Source organism: Eurosta solidaginis, chromosome X, assembly GCF_040869045.1.
Source record: "Eurosta solidaginis isolate ZX-2024a chromosome X, ASM4086904v1, whole genome shotgun sequence".
NCBI lineage: Eukaryota > Metazoa > Arthropoda > Insecta > Diptera > Tephritidae > Eurosta > Eurosta solidaginis.
The window spans coordinates 144,502,389-144,527,380 of NC_090324.1; the positions used below are offsets into that span (position 1 = coordinate 144,502,389).

The following is a 24,992-nucleotide window of genomic DNA, read 5'->3' on the forward strand; positions in this document are numbered from 1 at the left end:
TATTTGGAACACATAATACATACATGAATTGAAAGCGACCTATGATGTCCGATTTGGCTCATATTTGGAACAAATATTACATACAGAAATTACGGTAGAAGTGACACCAAAATATTTTTTATATTTTGAAAAATAATACGTAATTAAATAAAGACTAAAAACTTTAAAATAAAATAATTAAAACATTTTTTTTAAGTTAAACGGGCTTATTGAAGACAATACTTACATGAAGTAATAATAATACTAAAAGCTATAAAATAATTAGGTAGGTCCTAGGTACTAGTCATCACACTCCTCATCAATCTAGCGCGTTGATCACACAATTAAATAAAAGGGTTGGACGCGTCAAATTTCTATTGATAGTTATATATAAGACCAACTGAACCTTAATCAGGTTATGCTACGCCTCACATTCGCAACTGATTGATAGCTTGCTTAAATCAAACTGATTGTCGTGCCTCCACCGTCGCTGCTTTTATACTGTGCGGTTTCCTTGTTGACATATTTCTAGACGCTTCTATTTCCAGAACTTACTAGTTAGTTATCAGCTATAAAATTACTCAACTGTAACTATAGATGCACGATTTTATAGCTTCTCTCATTGCATACTTTCGGGAGTATCTCAGATATATGCATGTGATTGTGCGTTGCTTCTCCGTACATATGTGTAGACATAATAATTGATTCGTTTATGTAGATACAAGTGACCGTCTGTTTTATTGTTGCTGTGACTTCATTTAGTTAGCATCAGACTAGTGATGTGAGTATCACTTAGTGTCACTAATATTCGTCATAATATGCTAACTGTGAAAAGGTAAGAAAAATCAAGGATAAAAAGAAAAACTTATACGAATTAAATTACAGAACTAGTAATAAAAAATTAACAAATTCATAAAAATTCAAAAATTCCAAATAACTGTTTTTCTTTAAAAAAAAAAAGAAGAAAATAATGGTTGTACGGCCTAATATAATAAATATAAATTTAAGTAGTGGTGAGTAAAAAAAATATTTAAGTTAGCGGGCGCGCTCCCAGTGAGTCGCCCTTAACTTCTCCCGCTCTCAGATTCTTTCGGTGATAGTATTCGTGGTATGGTGGGTTTCTGTGCAGTGAGTTAATGTTGATGAGTGTGGCCGATGATGCTGTGCTCTAACTATGTTGCTAGCTGTGTGGGTGGTTGCGCCGCTAAATGGTTAGCGACAAGTTGGTGACGATCGATGTTGCGTGGCAAAAAAAAATGTTGCTAATGCAGCTGATTCAACTCGTTGCGAAAATTTGTTGTGTTGGGAGTATAAAAGTGTTTTATGTTACCTCTTGGTGGTTTTGTTAAAAAAATGTATGGTTGCGTGGTTTCGGCTCTATGTTTGGGCTCGAATGTATCTTTGGATAAAGTTTTTTGGCTGTTATGTCTGCGTGTTTGTGTGTGTGGGTGTTGGTCGATTCTGGCGCGAATCCGTGTGGACGCTTTTGGCCAATATATCCCTTGTGGTTAGTGTTGTTGGCCAAGCAGAATTAATACTTTTGTTTTTAGTTAATGTATGACTGTGTGGCCGCCGTGGTCTGATGGTAGCGTGCTTCGCCTATCACACCGAAGATCGTGGGTTCACGCCCGGGAAAAATAACATCAAAATTTTAGAAACAAGTTTTTTCAATTAGAAGTACATTTTTCTACGCAGGTTCGCCCCTCGGTAGTGTTTGGCAAGCACTTCGAGTGTACTTCTGCCATGAAAAGCTCTCAATGAAAACTCATCTGCCTTGCAGATGGCGTTCGGAGTCGACATAAAATAAGTAGGTCCCGTCCCGCGAATTTGTAAGAAAAATTAAAAGGAGCACGATGCAAATTGGAAGAGAAGCTCGGCGTTAAATCTCTTCGGAGGTTATTGCACCTTTCATTTATTTATTTATGACTGTGTGTTGTTGGTGCTAGTTGTTGTTTTTCGTGTTTCCTTCTTTTTCCGCCAATATGTTTGCGCGATTCCAAGATATGTCGCGGCCTTCGGCTGCCTTCGTACTCTGAAAAGTACGAAGATACATTTTAAGTATTTTTAGATATTTTATTTAACAATATTTTTTTGTCGTGAATTTTTAATTAATTTTCAAAGATCTTTTTTCCTCTTTTTGTAAAATCACAACTTAACAAAGAACGCGTTTGGATAATTATTATTTTTCTTTTTTTTTTTTTCTTCGGTTCGCCCAATACCCCTTTGGCTACATTCGTACCTAGACACATATGTACATACATACATACGCATAAATGTTTAGATGCGAATCTACGGCCTATTCCCGAATATTTTATAATTCTGTGGATTGAGTTAACTTAAACGAACTTTGATAAAAACCAATAAATTAATAATAAGGGATAAACAAAGGTATTCATAAAAATTCAAAAACTAAAGAAAATGGACTTTCGATGAAACTTCTAAATGAATGATTCAACAATTATTTTAATTAGAATATTAAAATTTTTAAACCGATATTTACACAAAAAACTGTCTTTCAAAAACCAATCACAGCCCTGACTCTAGTCACAATACATACATATAAATGACAAGGTCGACTTACCAGTAAACTTGCTGCTGTTGGTATTTTCCTCGCCCTGTGGTGGCGGCTCACCTTGCGCTGGTGATCTCTCTAGGGAGGATTCCCTAGTTCCAGGCAATTTAACTAGCTTTAGTAAATTAATTTTCTTTTTGCGCTCGCGTTTACTTTCGAGTCAAACCGCACTTTATAATAAAACTCACTTCGTGCACCAACACTTTATGGTGAAAAACGCACTTTAACGAAAAACTTTCCACTTCAACTTTTGGCACTACACTAAAGTCCCCGACTTTTCGATTTTGATTGCGTTCGATCAGCGGAATCGCCTTTTATACCCCATTTGGTATTGCGGCATTTATGTCCCCGTAAGACACGAATAGCCTGTCTGCCATGGTCAAACCAATCCGCGATCGACCCATTCGCGACACGTATACACATATGTGCAAGCAACAGTTCAACCCACGCACACAATTAAACATCCGCTTTGTTAATATCGTAAAACTGGAGAAGGGTATCTGGTTAGCGGTTGCTTACACATCTGTTCATTAACCTGCTTGCGTGTCGTCAGAGAAATCCTCAAAGGCTGTCGTTACAGGCTCGCATCCGCCGATGGTGCCTGCATCATTGAGCGTGTGCGTACAAATATTCATAACACAGCCTTGGGTTGGTTTATAAGTCCAGTGCCCACGTGTGACCTCGACCCACGATATAATGCAGGGCTTCTAGTTCGCTTCTTGCCTAATTTTTTTTTCCTACAACATGTACTACACTAACATAACTTTACTAGGACACACAAACATAAATACATTATCTATAAAAAATTTTAATCTAATATCACTGGGTTTTTAAGCAAAAGTTAACCTAGGGTATTACAGATGAGCCTCTAAATCCTATATCACAGGTTACTCTAAAACTATATCACAGACTGAAGAAAAAATTAGTCAAGTTGCAAGTGTATAAATGGATTAATATGTCAAGTCGGAAATGTATAATCTAATTAGAGGGGCAAGTCGAAGGTGTATAATTACATTAGAAGGTCAGTAAACCTAAAATAAATGAATAAATAATCGCATAAATACAAAAAAGGCAAGTCAATTTACTAAAGGTCAAGTTTTTAAGTACAAGGTAGATAATAAATAACATGTAACCTTCAACATTTACTAACGTCATGCCAAATATGTCCTTAGCATGGTATACCCAGATTCTGTTTCCACTAACATCCCCGAGTTCATACAGTCAGAGTTACCTATTACTTTTAATAGTACTAATTTTACTTCTTTTGGGGCAAGTTTCGCATTATAATTGTCTGTTTAAAATTTGGGCTACCACTTGTCCTATTTTAAACGTCACATCCCTACCTCTAGTATTATACATATACCTTTTTACTTCGCTCGTGGGCCAACCTCAGCTCATTCATTATGTTATTTCGGATTGACTGAAGTTTCTCGGACGTCACTTCTACCTCACAGATGCCCCATGTTGCACCATAGGAATACCAAATAATGCGAAATATGGCGAGGTGTTAATCACCGAATGGATCACCCTCCCTAAAGCAAACGCTGCATCGCTGATATGTTTGTCCCAATTCTTTTGATTTTCTCCCACGTAAGACCTCACTATTTGCAATATTGATCGACTGACCCTTTCTGCGACATTACCTTGAGTAGAAGGCGGTCCTTATATGCGTGGTACCATATTTTGCCAAAAATGATGTGAACATTTCTGACACCAATTGTTTGCCATTGTCAGAGTGTACATACTCTGGTACTCCACAAATATGAAAAACATCCCTTTCAAGGAACTTCACTACTTCTGCTGAGGTTGCCCTACGCATTGGTTTCAGAAACACAAACTTAGAAAAATGATCTAGACACACGAACACAGACATTTCCATCACAAGTACGTGGGTATGGACCCATGAAATCGACGAATAAACGTTGAAACGGGCGTTCAGTAACATGTTGCTTTCCCATCATTTGTTTGTGGAACGCGTTTTGGGTTTTATTACCTTTGCAAATAACACAACTTTTGACATAATTTTGTACGTCGGCCACAAGTCCTGGCCAATAGTATCTTTCACGTATACGCGCGAGGGTCTTATGTATGCTCCGATGTTCTGCAGAAGGTGAGCAGTGCGACGCTTCCACCAACCCTGAACAAAGTTCAGTCGGTAGACAGAGTTTCCAGGCATGGTCACTTTGAAGCCCCTCTCCCTTGTCAAATTGCGTCCGTCTATAAACATACCCGTCAGATACACATATTTCAGGTAATTTGTCCTTGTTTGATGTCACCGTGTCTATAAGTTCGTGGTATTCAGTCGGTTTAAAATATGGTGAATTGACGTCTATATCCATCATTCTGTCACTTACTTGCAGCTCGTTCGTATAGACCCTGGATAAAGCATCCGGCACTACATTTTGGCTACCCTTAAGGTGTTGGATGTCGAAACTATAGCCTTGCAGTTTTAAACTCCACCTTGCCAGTCGAACCGACAGGTCCTACTTGCCCATCAGCCACTTCAAGCTGGCATGGTCAGTGATCACTGTGAAGGGCAATCCCTCAATGTAGGTCCGGAACCTCTTTATGCTCAGGAGCGCTACATAACACTCTAATGCTGTAATACTATAGTTGCGCTGTGCCTTATTTAGTTTCTCGGATACATAGACAATCGGTCGTTCCTTTCCGCCATCGTCTAGTTGGAAAAGTACACCTCCAACTCCGTCCGTTGAGGTATCACACTGCACTTAAAAGTGCTTCTCGAAATCCGGATGGATTAATACCGGTGCAAATAAAGTTTTTGCTTTAAGCAATCGAATGCTTGCATCGCTTCGTTCGTCATTTTAAAAGCTTTTATCTTGTCTTTAGTGAGGCAGTCGTGCAATGGTGCTGCAATTGTCGCGTGGTCCCGTATGAATCTACGGTACCAGCCTGACATCCCTAGAAACCGTCTGACTTGCTTCGGTGTTCGGGGTTGGGGGAAGTCTCGCACTGCTGCCAACTTATTAAGATCTATACGAATACATCCGTCTCCTACAACGTACCCTAAGTAACGTACTCCCTTAAAGCAAAATTTACTCTTTTCAACGTTTATTGTCAATTTGGCATCATGAAAACATTTAGCTACACGGGACAACAAATCTAAATTGGCTGAAAATTTTTCTGAACAGACTAGGAGATCATCCAAATAAACAAACACGGATTCACGAAGAGAAGTGGGGATGACCTTGTCCTTTAACCGACACATTCGCTGCGCAGCGTTGCACAGTCCAAAAGGCATGACTGTGAAATGGTACAAAGGTCTGCCAGGAACAGTGAAAGCAGTTTTCTGCCTGGACTTTCGCTCTAAAGGTATCTGCCAAAACGCGTCTTTCAAATCTATGGCAGATATGTACCTGGTATTCTGAAGCCGACTTAGAATACCATCTATATGTGGAGGTGGGTAGGCATCCTGCATTGTACGTTCATTTAACTTACGGGCGTCCAAACATAATCTGTTTTAGTTCCTTTAATAACCAATGACACGGGAGAATTCCAACAGCTGTTACTTTCTTCGACGACATCCATTTCCAACATTCTGTCCAGTTCTGCGAAGATAAATTTTTGTATTGCCGGAGAAATTGGGTAGTGGCGCTGCTTTACCCAACCCAAGTACTGCAAATGAACGATGCTGTGGTTTCAAGCGATCCAAAGCTACAGTTTTTTCGGGACTCAGATCATGTTGCACCGCATCGAATGACAAGTCACCATCAACAGGCGTAAGCTCTGACACGGCAGAAACCTTTGAGTTGATTTGGGCCCCCTACTGACTACATTAAGCTGGAAGGCTTTCCAGAAATCGATCCCCAGATAGACCTCTTGTTGCAACCCCTGCACTATAAGGAATTCCAGCTCCCGAGTGGCATTGTCCCACAGTACTGGAAGATTCACAACTCCAACAACCGCGGTTTCACCCCCGTTGGCTGTCTTAACGTTTTGCCCCTGGATCGGCAGAATCAGACTTTCTTTACTTACGAGCAATTTATTGGCATTTTCCCTAAGCAGCTAGCCCCGGCTTCGGAATCTAAGAGCGCGAGCACCTCTCGTCCACCAATCTCCGTTTTTGCGAAAAGCCTGCTATCACCCTACACAGTGACTGCCGTTGAAATTATCTTCTTCCTGATCCTTCTAAGCAACTTCTGTTTTTCCCTAATTTTTCGTATCTTTCTCGATTCTCTTCCTCTTCTTAGCGTTCAGCTCCTCACAAAATATCCTTTTGCTTGCCTCTTCGTACTTCATCTCCCTAACGTGTAAGCTTTCTCTAACTGATTCCTTCTTCTCTTCTACTTTCTCCTTTGTCTCTCTTTCCTTATCTCGTTTTAATATATATAAATCTGTGTACCCTCTACTAATTCTCCGGGCATTCTTGATTTTGGGCAGAGCTCCCGAACATCTCTGCCAGGGCCCGGTTTCCCGCCTCGGGTTTAAAAACACAAAACGATGAATCTCCCCCACACGCAAAACATTTTGTCAAAAGGAACGACGACTTACACTTGGTGTCTTTCGTTGCTTCTGCCGGGTTCTTTATGTAAAAATCCGCCAGCATTCCACAGGAAAGACACAACATAAGGTGGAACGGGGAAGGGCAAAGCATTTGGCTTTGGACTGAACTAACACCTTTACGATGGCCATTGGACGATGAAACTCCCATGGGACTAGGATTGGTGGGAATGGTAGGCTTAGGAATGTTTTGAGAGACAGGGGCACGAGGCATATTCTTATTAGCACTAATGCTCCTAGTATCCTTGCTGAATACCTCAACACTAAACTCACCCGCCATAACCCGCTATTCGTCCCTATCTCACTAACGGGCTTTGCGCTAGACCTATTCTCCTGATGAGTTGTTCCGCCCTCTTGCATTCTAGCTTCAATTATGCCAACGTTTCGGTCTTCGTTGCAGATGTGAGATTGGCCAGATACGGTTTTAAGTTGCCCTTAATTATCTTCACTAACTCTTTTTCGGGTATCCTTTGCCTAAGACGGAACGTGAGATCGTGGACATCGGCGTAATATTCGTCAAAGCTCTCTTGGGGTTGCTGCTTCCTTTCCATAATCTCACGTATTACTTCGAAGTCTCATTCTGCCGACTTGAACTGCGCCAGAATCTCCCTTTTTAAACCGAAGTAATCAAAAGTTTCATCACCGGCGTGATGTTCCAGTATCTGCCAGTACCACTTGAGAGCAGGCCCTGTCGCCAAACAATGGAAGTCCGAAAAGAGTTGCTGGTATGACAACTGATATTGGAAACGAATTCTTTCTAGGCGAAAGACAAAACTTTCTTCTTGGGTAATTTGTGTTGGCGTTGCTGGAGTTGCGCTGACCTCCCAATGTGGCGCAGTAGGAGCGCGCATTGACGACTCCACTTCGGCAACGCGATTGCTGAGCCTAGAAACATCAGCTCTCATCTGGCGTACCTCGTCCATATTTTCCGTCATCTGCGCATTCTGCTGGACCATCACCTCCATAACCTGATAGCCAGATGTTCAGTCCTCTCAGCTAACGTTGATGGTGTTCTACCATATGCGGCCGCTTCTGCTCCAGGTGCCCTCCTAGGAACGGCGCCCCCATACGTGGTCGTCTCAACCTCCGGGAGTCTTCTCGGTATAGCACTTCCAGTTGCCCCTTGCTCCGAGTTTGACATCTCCAATACCTTCTCAATCTTCCGTGAAATACTCAAAGTGCTGTCAGAAACTTCGAAGGAAAACCTATCTGTCATACTAACCTCCTGCCTTACGTTGGTTTGGGCCTCTGGCTGTCCAAATACCCTAGCAGTGCAATGGTTCAAGAGGTCTACCGAAAAGAAATCGACTGGATATTCGATACCTGTATCGATATGAGTGAACAAGGACCCTGCCACCTGATTCTCCAGAGCCCGAGATACGCTACGTGTTATCCGCTTGTCGTGTGTTAATAATCCTAAACCCCTCTTTGATACAGCTCCCTTGATTCTCGGCCTTATCCATAAACTAAGGGGGCTGGTATTTGGGGGAATCCACAATCAGACTACCAAAACCATATCGAAAAAATCGACAAACTCCAAAGTTGGACAAAGGAAACAAAAAAATAAAAACCGAAACGCTTTTGTACCCAAAGTATGACAAAATTTAAATAAACAGTGTTAACAAAGATCGTAATTCAAATGGTAAAAATGGTATGAAAGAAGTATATGTATGTGTATATATATATAGAAAGTGTATAAAAAGATACCTATGTGTATAAAGGATAAAATATGTGCAAAATTCAAAAATGAACAATTCTTAAAGTATATATATGCAGGGCCGTAGAGAGAAAATCCGTGCCCGGGACTAAACAATTTACGGGCCCCCTATAAAAATCCACTAATACATTTGATTAACTTGAATTAATGACGTCTCTTTCATGAATCATTATTGATGGATTACATCAAAAAAAATTTTGCCACATCAACTAAACGATTTTTGGACTAAGAGCTGACAATAAAATTAACACAGAATATTTACTATTGTAACGAATTTACTTGCAAATCCTCTTATTTGCAATCCTCTGCTAAGTTCGAATCACTAAACTGTTGAATAAATAACTCCAATTTGTAATAATGCAAAATGGCCTTTATTAAAGTACTTCAAAATAACACTCAAACTGTGCAACGAATAGCTTGCTTAATAACCAAACTGATTGATAGCTCAAATGAAACTCTACTATTCAAAATAATACTGCTATTGGTCGCTAGATATCGTCTTAATCGAAACTGCTTGACAACTCAAATCAAACTGAATTCCAGCGCCTCTACATCTGCGGCATTTTATACTCTCTGGTTTCCTCGTTCGCATCTTCTAGAATCTACTAGCATTGTCCATGAGCTCTCAAACTTCTCAGCTGTAACTACAATTGCACAATTTTATACATCTTCTAGGCGCTTCCAGAATCTACTAGTCCAGTAGCTCTCAAACTTCTCAGCTGTAACTACAATTGCACAATTTTATAGTTTTTCTCATTGCATACTTATAGTATCTCAGATATATGCACGTGTTAGTGCATTGACTCTCCGCTGCTCGTATACGTACATGGTACATATATGTAGACGTAGTTATTGTTTCGTTTATGTAGATACATAATGATTGAATTATTGATGTGCATTCACGTCACTGCTTAGCATCGGCTTAAAGACGGCAGCACTCCTTAGTTTTGCTAATATTCGTAACACTGCCCTCCACCTAAGTCTGATCGTCCCGATTAGAGAAATCTCTCGATTTAACCGCTGCTAGCCTCTCCAAATGAACCACTTTCATTTTGGTTCGTGGTTTGCCAATGGTTTGTATGCGGTACACTATATCGTTGATCCGTTTTACAACTTTGTATGGGCCTTCCCAGTTACACTGCAATTTCGGGGACAAACCTTTTTTTCGTTGTGGGTTGTATAGCAGCACCAAATCTCCTTCCTGAAACCCTTTCGAATTAATTATCGTACCTCGCTTTCATCTTGTCACTCATAATCTTTGCTCGTTGCCTTACCAGATCGTGTATCTCTCTCAGCTCTTCTTCCAAGACACCAGTGGATTTCTTGACATTCTTCTCCGCATCGGCATCTATCCCATACTTCAAATCAGCTGGCAGTCGAAGGTCATTGCCAAAAATTACCTTTGCGGGAGTTTGGCCTGTTGTGTCATGTACTGCCGATCGGTAGGCCATCAAGAATAACGATATGTGTGTATCCCAGTCCTTATGGTACTTGTCTACTACTTTCTTTAAATTCTCCTCCAATGTTCTATTGAAGTGTTCCACCATACCATCGGACTGAGGATGCAATGCAGCTGTCCGTGTTTTTCGAATGCCCAACTTCTTGCACATTTCTTGGAACACAGCCGATTCAAAATTCCTGCCTTGGTCAGAATGTAACTCCATTGGTACACCATACCTTGCAACCCATTCGTTTTTATCCACTTCTGCCACTGTTTGTGCTTCTTGGTTTGGGATTGGGTATACGTCTGGCCATTTACTGAAATAATCCATAACCACCAGTACGTATTTGTTTCCGCGGTTGCTAGTAAGAAATCGACCTGCGACATCCATGGCGATCCTTTCAAATGGTGCACCTGAAATATACTGCTTCATCTGGCCATGACTTCGGGTTTTGGGCCCTTTCGCTCTGTTGCATACCTCGCAGTTGGCAATCCATTCGGTGACCGACTGACGGCAACCAACCCAATAGAATCTCTGCTTAATTTTCTCGAGTGTCTTGGTGATTCCAAGATGACCTCCACTTGGACCATTGTGCAGCTCGCTGAGCACGTCAGGAATCCTCTTCCTGGGAACAACTATCAGCTTCTTCTTGCATTGATCATCCTCACTCTCCCATACTCGATGCAAGCAACCGGATATCAATTCTAAACTCGTCCACCTTGCATAACATGTGACAGATCTGTATCCTCTAGCTGACACTTTCTTAGTTGTTCCTTGTCCCATTCATCCGTACACGTTATAGTCATTAGCCGGACATCTATAATGTCTTCTTTAGCCTCGGCCTTTGAGCAGTGCTTGCATTCCAGACTACATGGTCTTCGTGACATTGCATCAGCATTTCCATGGGTACTACCTTTTCCATGCTCAATGGAAAAGTCATAGCTTTGTAGTCGCTCGATCCACCGTGCCAATTGTCCTTCCGGATTACGGAACTGCAGAAGCCACTTCAACGCTGCGTGATCTGTCCTGACACGGAATCGCTGGCCGTAGAGGTATTTGTGAAAATGTTTAATGCACTCTACCAATGCCAACAGCTCTCTCCGTATAACGCAATAGTTCCTCTCTGGTTTTCCAATTGAACGGCTGTAATATGCAACTACATTCTCTTGTCCATCGACCAGTTGTGATAAAACGCCTCCTATAGCATATCCGCTAGCATCTGTATCTAGAATAAACGTTGCTCCTGGAATCGGGTATGCCAACATTGGGGCAGTGCACAACCGCTCTTTCAATGTTTGGAAAGCTACTTCTTGCTCCTTCTTCCATTCAAAAGCTTTATTTTTTCTTGTTAGCTCGTGGAGACTATGGGCTACGCTGGCAAAATTTGGTACAAATCGGCGGTAATATGTGCACAGCCCAAGGAAACTTCTCAATTCATGCAGATTCTGTGGTCTTGGCCAATCCTTTACTGCCTCTATCTTTTCATTCGCTGTACAGACACCTTCTGTCGTTACCTTGTGGCCCAAATAATTTACTTCCTTTTTAAACAGCGTACACTTTTTGGGACTCAACTTCAGACCAGCGCCAGCTATTCTCTGGAAAACTTCCTCCAAGTTCTTAAGATGTTCATCAAAATTCTTGCCCAATACGATGATGTCGTCCAGGTACACCAAGCATGTTTTCCAATGTAGTCCTTTCAGTACCGTACCTGGTCCATGAGTCTCTCAAAAGTAGCTGGTGCATTACAAAGTCCAAAAGGCATCACTGTAAATTGCCAAAGACCATCCCCGACACTGAAGGCTGTTTTCTCTTGATCTTCCTCCTTCACCTCAACTTGCCAGTAGCCGCTTTTCAAGTCCAGTGTGGAAAACCATTTCGTACCAGATAGCGAGTCCAGAGTGTCGTCAATTCTTGGCAATGGGTAGCTATCCTTTTTCGTAACGTCATTCAACTTCCGGTGGTCCACGCAAAACCTCATTTTTCCATCCTTCTTCTTTACAAGTACTACCGGTGAGCTCCATGGACTAGCTGATGGTGACGCCGCTGTCGCTCATTTCTTGTATGATTTGACTCACAACTGCCCGCTTTGCCAGTGGAACACTACGTGGTGCTGGACGGATCGGCCTCGCGTCTCCAGTGTCAATTTGATGTTTCACAACATTGGTGCGGCCTGGTTTGGAACCATCCTGGTCAAATATATTCGCGTACTTTAGGAGCAGCTGTTTTGCCTTATTCTGATAGGCTTCCTCTAGCCCCTGCGTCCATGCTGTGATGTCATTTGAAAGACCAGTATTACTAGATGAAACGTGTTCCTGGAGCCGTTCACAGTTGATAACTAATTCAGCCTCTTGGCAGCTTCCCAAAATAGCTCCTTTGGTCAAATTAAATGGTGAATTGAACTCATTGAGTACTCTTACCGGAATACGTCCATCTTGTTTTGTCATAGCCAGTGTACAATTGTGGTGTGTCGCAAACTCGGCAATGGAGTGGAGGCACCACAATTGCGTTTGGGTTAAATTTAAAGGAAAAAGAAAAGAAAGGCGAGAGATATTTCTCGTTATAATAGTGATCTTTATTATAGTGAAAATTAAAATTAGTACAATAATTTACCTTGTATAATAAAATGTGGCGGGGCTCCTCGGACGTCTGGTTGTAGTTCGCTCAACGATCGCTGGAAAAGTAGACGGTTGCCTCGTCGAGGACAACCGTTGAACCATGGAAAAAGTCTCCGGTTTTAAGGGGAAGCTTCCCCAACACAGCTGTACCGGCATGCATGTATATGTGTACGGACAACATAACCCTACTTATGTACACACATACATGCATGTGGTCGAACTAGGGGTCGATAAAGTGGTGCTATTAGGGTGGCGCGAGTTGATATGAATTTAGGCTTCGGGCCTTAACATGCCGGCCCCCTTGCGATACGCAACAGCTCAGACTCCGCCCGAGTGGCCCAGACCACGATTTGTCTTAAAACTAGATTCTAAATTAAGCGGTGCGCGCCGGATGGCGCGACGGCATCCTCCTTGCCTTCGCCGTGACCTAGAGCTAGGACGAGATAAAGGAATGGTAAAGTAAAAGAACACGCATCATTTATGTCTTGCCAGTTACTACAGAACTCCATTTATTATGAGAAAAAGAAAGATGTTATTAACATTTATAAAGCTTGAAACTAAGTAACCCTTCAAAGTCAGGTTAGATCGGGTGGGTCCCCGAGAGCATCCAGCCAAAGATAGTGCTTTGAGCTAGGAGCGAGCCAAACCACGGCGGTAACGTGCCCGGTGTAATGATTTCCGCGTAAACGTCGCCGCCCAGAACGAGCCGGATTGGTGTTGACGCGTAAAATTGTGGATCCGCCAGACGAATGTGTTCGTAAGGAGCTGCGACGCTGGTGTCGACGCTATACGTCGGGCTGAGGCGCCTAAACTCATGGACGCAGACTGCGTGAGTCGTCACCGTCTTGCTCTGTCCATATTTGCCTCTAAATCTAATAAAGCAGCCGATTTCGCCGGCGGCGTTGGTCGTCGGCAGTGCTAACTCTCGCGCCAGCCGACGGTCGATCGTTGTGCGAGGGGAACATGCGTCTATGAGTGCACGGATGAGGTGCAAACACCCCCCGGCTTCCACCTTCACGACCGCAGTTGGCGCCAGAGTAGCGATTGGTCGTAGGGTTGGGGCGGCTGTAGTGCGGGCCGGAATGACTCCGTTCCGGAAGGAACTGCTGTGAGGTAGCTGGCGCGGCCGAGTGGCCAGTCTACCGTCTCGGTTTTCTTCATAGAGGTTTCGCACAGCGCGTAGCTGGCGCGGCCGAGGGGCCAGTCTACGCTCGCGCTTCTCTTGGTTTATTTGTGGGCGTCGTTTCGTAGGTGGGCGGAAAGGCCGTGATTCCGCTCCACTCTTTTCTCGTTGCTCGTGGGCCAGTAGGGGTCGGAACGGCCGTGGGTCCGATCCCCTACTGTCTGATTGGGCTATATGGGTGCCCGCTCCACTCCCGGATGGTAAAAGTTGGTCGTCGGTAAAGGCCGACTCGGTCGCATGGAGGGACAGCGCCTCATCCATCGTCCCGTCGTCCACCTCTTGCATAGTGGACATCCGCTCATACCTTTCTTCCTCTTCTTCCATGACCAGCTGGTTCCAGCTCTTCGGCGGCTCTGGCTCGGACGACAAGTCCTCCATCGACAGGTGCAGCGTGGTATGATGGTTGCTACCACATCTTCGGCACCTGCCCTGACTCGTTCAGTCTCGGGCACGATGTACCATTGAAAGGCAATTTTGGCAGTACTTGGCCTTTATAATTTCACGCAGTCGTTGCAGCGGGGACTTCGCGCGGTATAACGGGCATGACCTGATGGGATGTTTCGCGTCGCATAAATGGCACGGATTTGGGTAACGAGCGGCCTCGCGCTCGGTCCTCTTTCGTAGCGAAGCGTAACGAGTCATTCTATTTAGAGAAGATGGAATAAAAATAAAGGGAACTTGTTGATTTATTATGACTATGTTACGCGTTCGGCGGCGAGTAAGCCCCAATTCTATTATCGGCGCTTTTGAAATTTCGCGCGTGAGTCGGGTGAAAACATGTCTAGATGCCTACGAGAATACATTCATCTCGCGTACGTTATGTGCGTGGCCTCTTTCCCCGCACGTTATGTGCCTGGGCCTTTAGTGCCTTATTCTGTTTATTTTTGTGTCATCCGGTAGCACTTCAGCTAGTCAGGCATACTAGTGCTGCAGAAGAATGGACATTTAAGTTGCTTGGTACTCACATTTTGGTACCGAACCGGGTAGAGAGTGTATAATGTGGGATCTTGCGAGTCGTTGTTATTTGTGTTGTTGGTGCTAAAAACCAACAACTTTCCTGCCCGCCACAGAAAAAAAAATGTTTCGTAAGCAAAATTGTATGCTATATAAAGAAAAAATAAAAAATCTTCGTTTTGGACGAGGAGAAAAATTTGTCGAACGAACCATTCTTTTGTATTGCCCTTCGACTATTTGTTCGACTTTTCCCCAAGTACGCTTTTAGGCCGGTTTTATTGATGGTCTTTATTAAAAGGCACGGTTCCCGAAGTGTATTTGGCTCCGATACCGATTTACCAGAAACGGGTTTTTGGGTACCCGTTTGCATCCTTTTATGCATCCCTAATATAATGTACATTTAAAACTCGGCGTATATGTACATACGTTGGTATAAGTATATGGCAGTCAGTGCACGGATCTTACCGCATTGGTAGATTTACTAACTTTTCTGACTCATTTTCATTTTCTACTAATTCTACTACTTCTGCCACCAAAACTTGGATTCTACCAATATTTCAGTATTTTCGCACTGAAAACGTATACTGCGATCATTTTAAAGTATTTAATTGCCGAGCCTACCCAACTAACATTAGGAGGGGATACTGATTAAATCAGTTAATTTTTGAAAAACTTTGTGAACAACTTTAAACAAGAATTAAATTTTTTATGAGATAAATAGCCTTTTTTTTGTGAATAATTTGAAGGAAAACAAAAATTTTTACGCAAACGATAACATGCCGAAATCGGTTATTTTGTGGCAGTATTTTTGGTATTTTGGAATATTGTTGTTGTGATTAGACGTTTTGGTGCATGTTTGTCAGTATCTCACACTCATGATACAGGAAAAAAGTGAGTATCGTATAGGCATAAGCTATGTAGGTATATACAAATGTGCAAGTAATTTTGTCTTGTTTACGTGTTTTAAAGTGTCATTTCCTTGAAATGCCCGTTATTTGTTTTACAATAAATTATTAATTGTTTGGTACAAATATGAACTGTACCAAAGTATCGTATAGGCATAAGCTATGTAGGTATATACAAATGTGCAAGTAATTTTGTCTTGTTTACGTGTTTTAAAGTGTCATTTCCTTGAAATGCCCGTTATTTGTTTTACAATAAATTATTAATTGTTTGGTACAAATATGAACTGTATCTATTGTTTTCTTGGTAAAAAAAATCTACCAACTACTACTATTTTCATTTTTTTTTGTCTACCAACATTTTCCTCTTAAAAAGTCCGCGCACTGGTCTAAGCATACCAACGGCAATGACAAAAAAAACGCACATTCATACATACCCGTGTATTGAAGGCAAAATTCCTATGAACTGAAACAACGGGAAATGTATCAAGTGATTTTCCGTTCTTTCCTTCCATTTTTTACTACGGCGTGGTTTGGAGTAATAACTCAAAAAAAAAATAAAAAATTATGGGCGAGCCAAGAGGTCTTCGCACAGCCAGGAAGCATGTGAATCATCGCCGCGATCAGCGTTGGGCTGATAAAGATAACAAAAAAGGCGGTTTAGGAACAAGATGGAGGGCTAACCCTTTTGGTGGAGCATCTCATGTCAAACAGCCTAACTCTGCCATTCGTAAGTGCGTGAGGGTGCAACCCATCAAGAATGGGAAGAATATTACATATGAACAAACCAGAGACGTTTAGAAACTCATGAACTACCGGGCTATGGAAGGCGTCGTTCAACAAGGTACGGAAACCAGTTTACTTAAAACCATTTTTTAGACTATTCGTCAAATTCATAATCTCTGTGAATCCGGTATAGATTAGGTCAGGTTGAAAGGCCGGTCCGTGAGAACCGCACAAGATATTTGCAAATTGTTTAAAATATAAAACACACAAAAAAAACTTAATTTTTATTAAGAAAAACTTAACTTGCATAATTTAAGCTATCTGCTGTTGTGAATCCTCAAATGATCAGTTTCTTAGCACGTTCCTATAAAGTGTTGTACGCAACATGACTCAACGTAAAACCAACTGGCAAACCAACACCCTGCACGCTATACAATACATCATTTTCGCCTTCATTAGCTATCTTATGCGCTACCGTCACAGTACATTTGCCTAGAAAAAGTGAGGAGGCTACCATAGGGCCACGCGATATATCAATATGTGTACCCAGACGATAGAGTGTAACCCGCCCTTGATTTTGCTGTGCAATACTAGGCAATTGTTCGTGTTTGTAATGTGAATCGGCGAACATTCCCAAAGCAAGTTCGTCGCTTACGTCGAGCCATTCAATTTGCAAATCTTCTGCTGCTAATTTAATCATTTTGGCGGAAATAGCGCGTAGCTCTACCTTATTAGGCGCCCAGGTTTGTGAACGTAATACTATATCGTAAATAAACCTACCGGATTTAATATTTGGTCCAGGGAAACTATGGAGTTGCAGTTGTGCCTCTTCAGTACAACAGTTTTCCAATGCTGCGCCCGGCATGAAGCGACATGTGCGCCAGAATACTTTGTTTACTATATGTGGATCAGCTACGGTAAAATTCAACAACTGCAATGTACATGATTCGGGCAACGGACGATGCATATCCCAAGGCACATTTCCGTCGATTAAAGCGAGTGCGGAACGTTTGCAATGACCTTCACTTAAGTGCTGTGCACAATTATAGGGTGTAGATATAGAAGCATTCATAACGTGTGTAACATCCTCTGGCAATCCAAGATGACGCACTTCAATTTTTTCGATTCTTCCCACGGCTTCTTTTTGACGTCGCTGCTCCTGTGAGAATAAGTCATTGCGTTTAGCTACAGCTGGGCTTATGGCGGTTGTACTGGCGGCGGAATAATGACGTAGGCTTGTTAATCCATTTAAGCGACTTGCTATATGCAATACTGTTTTAGTGGACGTCACTTTTTCTAGTTTCTTAATGAATTTTCTTTTAACTTTCGAAATAAAATCCTTAATTTGTTTTTTTTTTTTTCAAGCGGCACAAAAGTTGTTACTGTTCAGCTAAGCTTGGATTTGCGATTTTAGGTGCTGATTTAGTTTGTTTAGCTGCTGTTTCAGCGTTTGGTAAGGCTTCAACCAACTTTCAGTTTTTCTTACGCAAATCGTCATTCTTAGACTTCTGATCGTGCAGCTGTTGTGACAATTCTTTTTCTCGGCTCTTAAGCTTCTCCACTGTCTGTTCGGCTTGTTGTAATTGCTGATGTTTATTAGTCACATCATGTTGCAGAGACTCAATACGTTTTTCCAAGCCGTGTTCAATTTCACCAAATACTTTTGATTTATATTCTAAATGATTGAATTGATTTAACAACGTTGTATTCTTTACATTGAAATCAGTCAATTGGTTTTCCTTATCAGCCAATTGTGCTTAGCGCGCATCGATTGTTGCTTGCAAACCCGATTGATCTGCTGGTTTGCTATTGATACCAGCCAATTGCTGAAGCAGTTCATCATTTTTGGCCTGCAAATCAACTAGGTACTTGATTTTGTTTTTCACTCAAGTCAGCAAAACGCGCCGCTGCCAATTCCAATTCTTGACGTGCGTGCGCCAAATCGGCTTTGATGGATTCGTGTGCATTTTGTAAATTATTCGATTCCATTTGACGTTCGGCATTTTCAACTTCTAGTGCTTTTGCCTTTTCAAGGTCGAAGATACGATTATTTGAAATTTGTTCGAGCTCTTCGCGTTGTTGTTCCAGAAGGCTAACTTGTTGTTTCAATTCTTCGTTGGCTTGATTGCAAGCATTCAACAAGCAAGTTAAATCATTCATACATTTATCCTTGTGTGCTGATTCGCTTTGTATGCGTTGTAGTTGTGCAAACATATCTTGTGTACCAGCTTGTTTGTCATTCAAAAGTTTTGACTGAAATTGTTTGCGCTCTTGTGCGAATTTTTCATTAAGTACCTGCATTTCTTGACTAAGTGCAATAATTTCTTGATCCTTGGATTGAAGTTTTTCAATATATATATTTTACAGTAGCATTAATTTGGGCGCGTTCGGTATTGATTTCTGTGCGCAATTCATGTAATTTTGCTTGAATCCCCATAGAAGCTTCCTGCTCTTCGACAAGGCCTTTTCTTTCTCCTCCAGTTGGCGTTTCAACTTCTGACATATGTCATCGGACCATTCAGAGTGTGTTGCTGGTGTATCTTGCTGTTTATTCAATAGATAATCGATGAGGATTTGTATTTCGGAACGATTAAGTTCAGCACGACGAAAGAGATTCATTAGCAATGAAACGCCAATTGTATCCGATTCGGAAAGTTTATCTAATGCCAAAATTAATTCTTTCGTAGCGGCAGTTTTACTATTAACCGAAGGAAGACTCACTTTGGTTCGAACTGTATATCAGCAGCAAATATTTGTTTTTCTTGTTTTAAAATTAAAACAGTTCGGTGGAGAAAACTTTCCTAAGTTATTGATATTGACAGGCAAACGTACTCGTTCTTAACTTGTCTTAAGTTCTCTTTTCAGCCACTGATCTGAATTCTAAAGACTATAGAAAAGCTTCAAAAAGGTTAAAAAAAAAGTTTCAATGTGGCTCCAAAAATGAGTCTTAAAAGGGTTCGAAACTACAGCAATAAAGCTTCACAAAAAGTTGCGCTAAAACTCTGAAACTTCTCACAAATGCGTTAGAAATTCATTTCATTCAAAAGAATAACAGAATGTTCTAACTTTATCGGAACCGGTGTTTTTGTTTTTTTTTTTTTTTTTGTGATTCCTTTTGGTGTGTCTGCACAGACCGATGTTCTGCTCCTTAAGAGTTTCATAAAGATATCATTTCTGAAGATAATGCTTCGAAAAGTGAAGGTTTTACGACTTATCGATAACAAGCCGATAACCTGTCAATAATAATTTTACGGATAATAATGTGAGGAAGCTTTCAAATAGCCTCGAAAATATGCTGAAATGGCCACGAACTTATACAAAAACTACTCCGAAAATTCTCAAAGGATGTAGCTCGACACTAGTCCCGATATAAGAATGGTACCAAAGTATTGCCAAAATTAGTCCCTAGACAGTAGAAAATTATTCCGAACTATTCTGAAAAGATCGTCAACGAATCCCCAAAAAGAGACCCATAGTTAATTCCAAAAATTGTTTGAAAATGGCAAAGATCGAGCTCATTAGAGAGAACGACTGAAGCGATTCCTCAGTGTATATATATAATGTATGCATGAAACTCAGAATTAGTGCGTGGATTTACAATAATATTATGATATCGTAATATTATGGTCATTACTAAAATAACGATTAGCATTTTTAACGAGTTCTGTGGCAGACCGTGGATCTGCCTTAGGGTTCTGGTGACCTCGCTCGGGGTGAGCGGGTGAATTGTGAGATGTTTGTTTGAAAATTTAAAAATATAATGGGCCGAATGTTTTAGGTTCTGTAGCAGATAGCGGATCCGCGTTAGGATTGTTGGGTGGCATCGTTTCGGGTGAACGAGTGAAATTTGCGTTGACCTTTTTTTGAAATTTGTTTAACAATTTAATGGGCCGAATGCCTTTGTGTTCTGTGACAGATGCGGATCTGCGTTAGGGTTGATTTTTTTTTGAAAAGAGGGATGGGGAGGAAAGGAGGGATTGTTAAGAGGAGCCCGTGGTCCTCTCGCAATCGATCTCCGTATTTTCTGTTTTAAATTCATTTTTTCTGCCTTTAAATTCAGGTATCACAATTTAGTACATTTTACTTAATTCCTACTAAAGAGTTTCAGTCTCATTTTCTTACAAAAAATAGAAATATCACAAATAGTTTTTTTTTGCTCGTCATAACACAGTCTTAAATTAAGTAATATTATAGTCTACAAAATAAAAATAGTTCACGTAAGCATGTATAATACTGATATTAATACTACTATGAAATAAAATAAAAAATAATTCATATTAAAAAAATTTACTAGTCTTATATTTTAGTAAATATTAAAAGGACTATTAAAAAAATCACAAATTCAGGTAGCTTGCTATATACAAGTGTCATGCGACTAGGTATTTTTCTATTATTTTTCTAGCTGGCGGAGCATAAGATTTTCTATTACTAAATTATGCCTTTTCAATTCATCTATTTCCTCTCTTTTTAATTTTTCCATTTCCTTATAATGCTTTTTATTAATTGCATATATTTTGTCAATCGCCCTATATATTTTTTTAATATTTTCTTTTTGATCAGTGGAATCTGACACTGCACCTTTTATGGTATCACAGAGCTCGCGTTGAATTGACAATTCTTCTTGAAGAATGTCAGAGGAAGATCTCTTAGATGGCACTCTTTTTGAGGAAGTGGGCCTTTCAATCAAAGCATTTGGGGGGCTCTCATTCATACAAACACTAATAACTGGGTCATCATGCAATACCTCACAATCAATCCCTACCACAGTCTCACTCAATTCCTCAAATCCGTTAGCTAACTCACATTCACTCACTTCGACAATGTCGTCCACAACACCACTTTCCCTAACTGTAGTTCCATCTTCAATTTGAATGTTGCCATTAATTTGCTGCAATATCTTCTTCCTAGATGGCAGTCCAAATTTATTTCCCACTCCCTCCACGGATTCCTTCATACCGATCAACTCAAATATTGCCCGTTCTGTTGTGGAAAACTTGTATTCGTTATTTGGGCCAGCGCCAGTGCCTCTGGAACTCTTATGGTTGTTCGCTGCTTTTTGACGCACGTATTGTTTTTGATCAGCCCACACCTAGAACACATAAGTTTTAGTCAGCTTGTATGTATACAACTTTTTCATGAAAATAAGCACCTTTTTCCATTCTGCAATGCATTTTGCTGGTGGTCCGGCTGAGTTCAGCTCTTCCTCAGCTTTACGCCAAAATCTGTGTAAGGCTTCTTTGCCTCCTTTAAAACAACCTTGCGCAATTTCCGGATGACTTTGCATCAAATCGATTAGTAGTTCTATCTGTTGCTTATTTGTACTTTTAGACCTGAAATCAAGAGTAATATAAGAGAATATTATTTTATTTATTACATACCTAATAAAATAAGTAATTTTCAATTCAAAAAATACAATTTACTTACATTTTTATGAAGCGTTCCTTTCAGCTTATCAAGTGAACAATTTCTTTTAAAATGAAGGAAAAATCTCCCTCTCACTCACATTCATAATACCTACTTTTCTCCCATAACCGGTTTCCGCTTTTTCGAACATTGTTCAGAATACGAGGAAAGGGAGAAGTGAAAAAACTCTCACGGAATTTTTATTTAGAATACGAGGAATGGGAGAAGGGAAAAAACTCGCACGGAATTTTCGTTTAGAATTGGGCTGATAGACTTTCTTGTATGAAAATTATCTGCATCGAAAAAGATTGTGATTAAGCCATGTCCGTCCGTCCCTTAACACGATATCTTGAGTAAACATTTTTAACCTCATGCGTGGATTGAATCTATGCCAAAAAATAAGCATTTGAAAAAAGTTTGAAAATCTGAGTGGCACCGCCACCATTTAGAAGAAGAAAATAAAAATTTCAAAGACGGTGAAGAAATCGTATTGAAATTCGGTACGAAGGTTGTCCTGTGAACTTCGTGAAAATAAACGGAATCGGTTGGAGGCCACACCCATTTTGAAAAAAATCGATTTTCAAAAATGGAAAAAAACGCGACAATTCCTTACCAAATATGGGTACAGTAATAAAACTTGATACCTGGGCTGACCTTGCGACAAAAAATATATATTAGGTAAAATTCTAGAGAGCAGGCGTGGACCACCCACATTTATAAGAAGAAGCCTAAACAGTTTTACAGCCGTAAATCAAAATCCGGAGAAGGTATATTGAAATTTGGCATGGACGTTATCTTTATTATTATATACAAATTTTGTGAAAATGGTCGGAATCGGTTGACGACCACACCCACTTTGAAAGAAATCGATATCGAAAAGCGAAAAAGGTACGATAAGTTACAAATATTTTTACAACTGCTTTTATCATTTAATTAAAATATTAATGCGTTCTCTTTATGACTTCATAAGTATTCAAGTGCAGAACCTAAAACAAAGTTCATAGTAGCTCAGGGAATTTAAAAAAGTTGACATCATAGTTATCAACTTTTTATTAGGAAAGTTTTTTTTTTGTCGAGGATGCTGCTCTATAAGGTGATATTTCACCAGGCAGTCGACGTATTTATGTCCGTTAGCAAAATTGAAGTATTTTTCTCAACAGCATATAGTTCGGAGGTGCAATTATCCGATTGTAGCTCTCGCCACCACGTATTTTTATGTTTCGCTTTGCAGCTTAAAAATTATTTAAATAGACTGCTTAAAAAGTATTTAAATCCAAATACAAGATATACATATCAAAAAAATATTTAAATACATAGTGCAGATATAAATATAGTATTTAAAATACCTACAATCTCTGGTTTAAGAGCATAATCCATATTACTTTCTTCTTTATTAAAAGGAATGATCCGTGTAAATCTATCGCTGAATCAGGACGTCAAGCTAAGTGAAACTGAGAATGCCTGGCGTCCCAGGGTACTAGAAAAAGATGGATGTGTGGAAGGCGATCTAGAAGCTAGAGGGAAACGAGAAAAGGAGGAGCTTATTCGTAGAGTTCGTGGTATTTTAAACAAGCTAACCCCAGAGAAATTCGATACATTAGTTGAAGAAATTATTAAACTTAAAATTGATACGCCTGATAAAATGGAAGAAGTAATGGTTCTGGTATTCGAAAAAGCTATAGATGAGCCAAATTTTTCTGTTTCTTATGCTCGTTTGTGTCATCGTTTAATCACAGAAGTAAAAGCAAGAGACGAGCGAATGGAAAGTGGTACTAAAACAAATTTAGCCCAGTTTCGTGCCGCATTGTTAGATAAAACCGAACGAGAATTTACGCAAAATGTAACAAAGAACAAACCAAAAGAAAATAAGCTGCAACCCATTATAGACAAAATATCAAACTGTACCGATTTAACAGAAAAAGCTGAACTAGAAGCTCAGCTGGAAGAAGAAGAACGTAAAATTCGGCGTCGTTCCGGAGGTACAGTACGCTTCATTGGTGAGCTTTTTAAAATTTCCATGCTTACTGGAAAGATAATAAATTCATGCATTGATGCTCTACTCAATCCAAACTCGGAAGACCAACTTGAATGCTTATGCAAACTTCTGACTACCGTTGGTGCAAAATTCGAGCAAACACCTATTAATGTGAAGGAATCTACTCGCTGTTATTCATTGGAAAAAACTGTTGCGCGCATGCAAGCGATAGCTGCTAAGACTGACAAAGAAGGATCGAAGGTGAGCTCACGTGTACGTTTCATGCTTCAGGATGTTATTGACCTACGTCGTGAAAAGTGGCAATCAAAGCGTCACGAGGCACCAAAGACCATGGGACAGGTTGAAAAGGAAATGAAGAGCGAACAGTTGTTCAACTACGCTGGATCAGGCTCTGGAAGTATTAGTGGCGGCGGCATTTCCAACGGAATACGTGAAGAACGAAGTGGCAGATACAATGATTTGCGATCTGGTTATGGAGGAAGTAATAGTCAAAAAAATGACCTTGGTACTAATAGGAGGCAACAAGTAAGCAACAGTGGCCGGCATAGTAATATAAATGAAGGACCTACAAATCCGTGTAATGACGACAGCACATGGCATGTCCAAACCGGAAAAGGAAATCGTTCTTTGGATACGATGAAATTAGAGGGTTTGGTTAGTATATTTATGGGATGCAAAACATTATTTGTACTATTATGCTTCCATATTTCTGACGCAGACAACCGCCAATAATTTTGATATTAAAAAGATGGGTGGAGTGTCGCAATTTATTTGGTCATCTGGGTCCCGCCAAACCGCGGCTCCAACATTGACACCGACGAACTCTTTTGCAGCATTATCAGTCCTAAGTGATACTAATAGAATGAATGAGAGGGACCGAAGTGGACCGCGAAATAAAGGATCTTTCAACAAAAGTTCCACTGAACGCGATCGTTACGGTAATCTCTTAAAAGCAATCAATTAATACAGTAATAATTTACTT

General features: G+C 40.5%; 1 protein-coding gene and 1 pseudogene across 8 annotated transcripts in view; one reads left to right on the plus strand and one right to left on the minus strand.

The window, feature by feature from the left end:
* The window catches only part of LOC137235448 (eukaryotic translation initiation factor 4 gamma 3-like), a 925,455-nt gene that overhangs the window by 898,323 nt on the left and 2,140 nt on the right, over positions 1-24,992 (plus strand). For all 8 annotated transcript variants that reach the window (XM_067758449.1, XM_067758446.1, XM_067758450.1 and 5 more), the window contains 2 exons: positions 23,415-24,664; positions 24,729-24,948. In XM_067758449.1, the coding sequence (XP_067614550.1) occupies positions 23,415-24,664; positions 24,729-24,948 (1,470 nt within the window). The remainder of the gene's footprint in view (positions 1-23,414; positions 24,665-24,728; positions 24,949-24,992) is intronic.
* LOC137234703 (interaptin-like) lies at positions 16,949-22,140 on the minus strand (annotated as a pseudogene).